Raw genomic sequence first — 1,736 nt, forward strand, 5'->3', positions numbered from 1 at the left:
GAGGAGACGGCTGGTGCCCGCGGGCTGGAGGGCAGGAGGTGGTGAATGAACCCGTCCCCACGGTGACCTTTCAGCTGTCACCTCCAAAATCCTCCCTGTGCTCCGTCCTGGGCATCCCTCGCGGCACGGCCTGAAATGCTCGCCCGGGGCAGAGGCTCCCGGAGCCCTTCCCAGGCGTTTTCACCCTCTGGTGGCTGGTCCTGCTCCAAAACGCTGTGCAGGGCTTCGGTGCCGAGGCAGAGCCCTCTGCCCTGGACGGTGGCTCCCACCGGGAGCAGCACCCGGACCCTGGTGCTGCTTCTGGCTCTTTGCAGGAGCTTTGTGCACAGCTCTTACACAGTTCTGGAGTTTTCTGTAATCCAGCAAAGCCCTTTTTACTGACGTGCTTTAACTTTGTCCCCTGCAGTTAGTCCCCTCAGACCGGTACTCTGCTTTGCATCCCAAAGCAGCGTCTCCCCACATCTCATTGCCCATCCCTGACACACTGATGTCCTGCACTCAGAGACAAGGGGGATATGGATTCCCTTTTTTTTCATAAATTAAGCTGGTTTTCCCCATGTGGGCAAAATCCCACTGGTCTCGGCTGACAGCGGCTTTGCGCTCGTGTTTGTTAGAAATAACACAAAATGCAAACAGTCCTGCACGTAAGGTTGGAAAGGGCACCTAGCACTGAGAACTGACCTGTGGGCTGGCCAGCTTCAAACCTGCTTTGATTTAGTTTTTGCAGAGGGTAAATGAATCTGTGTCTGGTCAAAGCTGCATGAAGGTGCCTGCATCCTCGCTGCATGAAGGTGCCTGCATCCTCACCGCTTTTATCCTAAGAAAACATTAACTTATTTTAGCGTAAACACCACCATGTTTCAGCACTGCTGTAGAACAGTTGAGGGGACCTGAGGTGAAGGAACAGGCACAGAAATTAATTTCTTGGGGGCCTTGAAGGAATGTAAACACCACAGTCTGGAGATGGAAGCTGACATCTTGTTAATCAGAACAGAACTTGTGACTAAACAGCCTGGAGTTGCAGCAGCTGAGAGGCCAGAGTCTCAAAACCAGCAGCACTCTTGCCTTGATTTATTTTTCTGTAAGCTTAAGAACATGAAGAAAGAGGAAGGGGTGGGTTTGTGAGGAGGAGGTTTGCCCAGAGTACATCCCCAAGGACCAAAGCTCCATTTGGCAGCCCCAGGAGACAGTGTCCCAACAGCCCCATCAGCGAGGAAGGAGGAGGTGCCGCAGGGGACGAAGGGCAGTGGCAGGAGGTACCTGGGATCAAGAAAACTGGGTGGGAAGCTGATGTTGAATACTGAGCTCCCAGAGGATGTCCTCTCGCTGGTGTCCATGCCACTCCCTGCAGTGCTGAGGAAAGTGGGGAGAGCCTGGAATTGGGGAGAGAGGACACAGAAGCCGTGGTGCCCTTGTGATCCTGTCTTTGTGCGTGCCATGGGCACAAAGTACAGTCCCAGCGCTATTTGACATTGCAGTGACAACACACCAAGCTGCTCATTTCCCCCTGTTCCTTTCTGTGGCAGAATAACCACAGCTTTGGGTCTGGACCCACCTCATCCCCAGGTACACAGAGTGCTTGCTTTCCCTCTGCAGCCATGGGGTGACTACCTCACATCTCCGCTTTGTGTCCGGGGGAAATGCAGGTCTGTGCCCGCAGGAGTGAGACAGCAGGAGCCGTGGCATGCTCAGGAGAGTGGGACTGCCTCTGCGTCACTTCTTGCTGGAGAGGAAGA

At 54.3% G+C, this 1,736-nt stretch overlaps 1 protein-coding gene across 1 annotated transcript in view; it reads left to right on the forward strand.

The window, feature by feature from the left end:
• Window positions 1-1,684: 1,684 nt before the first annotated feature.
• The window catches only part of CCBL1 (cysteine conjugate-beta lyase, cytoplasmic), an 8,114-nt gene continuing 8,062 nt past the window's right edge, over window positions 1,685-1,736 (forward strand). Inside the window, 1 exon segment of the mRNA XM_010143617.1 lies at window positions 1,685-1,736. Coding sequence (XP_010141919.1) covers window positions 1,685-1,736 — 52 coding nt within the window.

Source organism: Buceros rhinoceros, unplaced genomic scaffold (genome assembly GCF_000710305.1).
Source record: "Buceros rhinoceros silvestris isolate BGI_N320 unplaced genomic scaffold, ASM71030v1 scaffold8099, whole genome shotgun sequence".
In the NCBI taxonomy this organism is placed as follows: Eukaryota; Metazoa; Chordata; class Aves; order Bucerotiformes; family Bucerotidae; genus Buceros; species Buceros rhinoceros.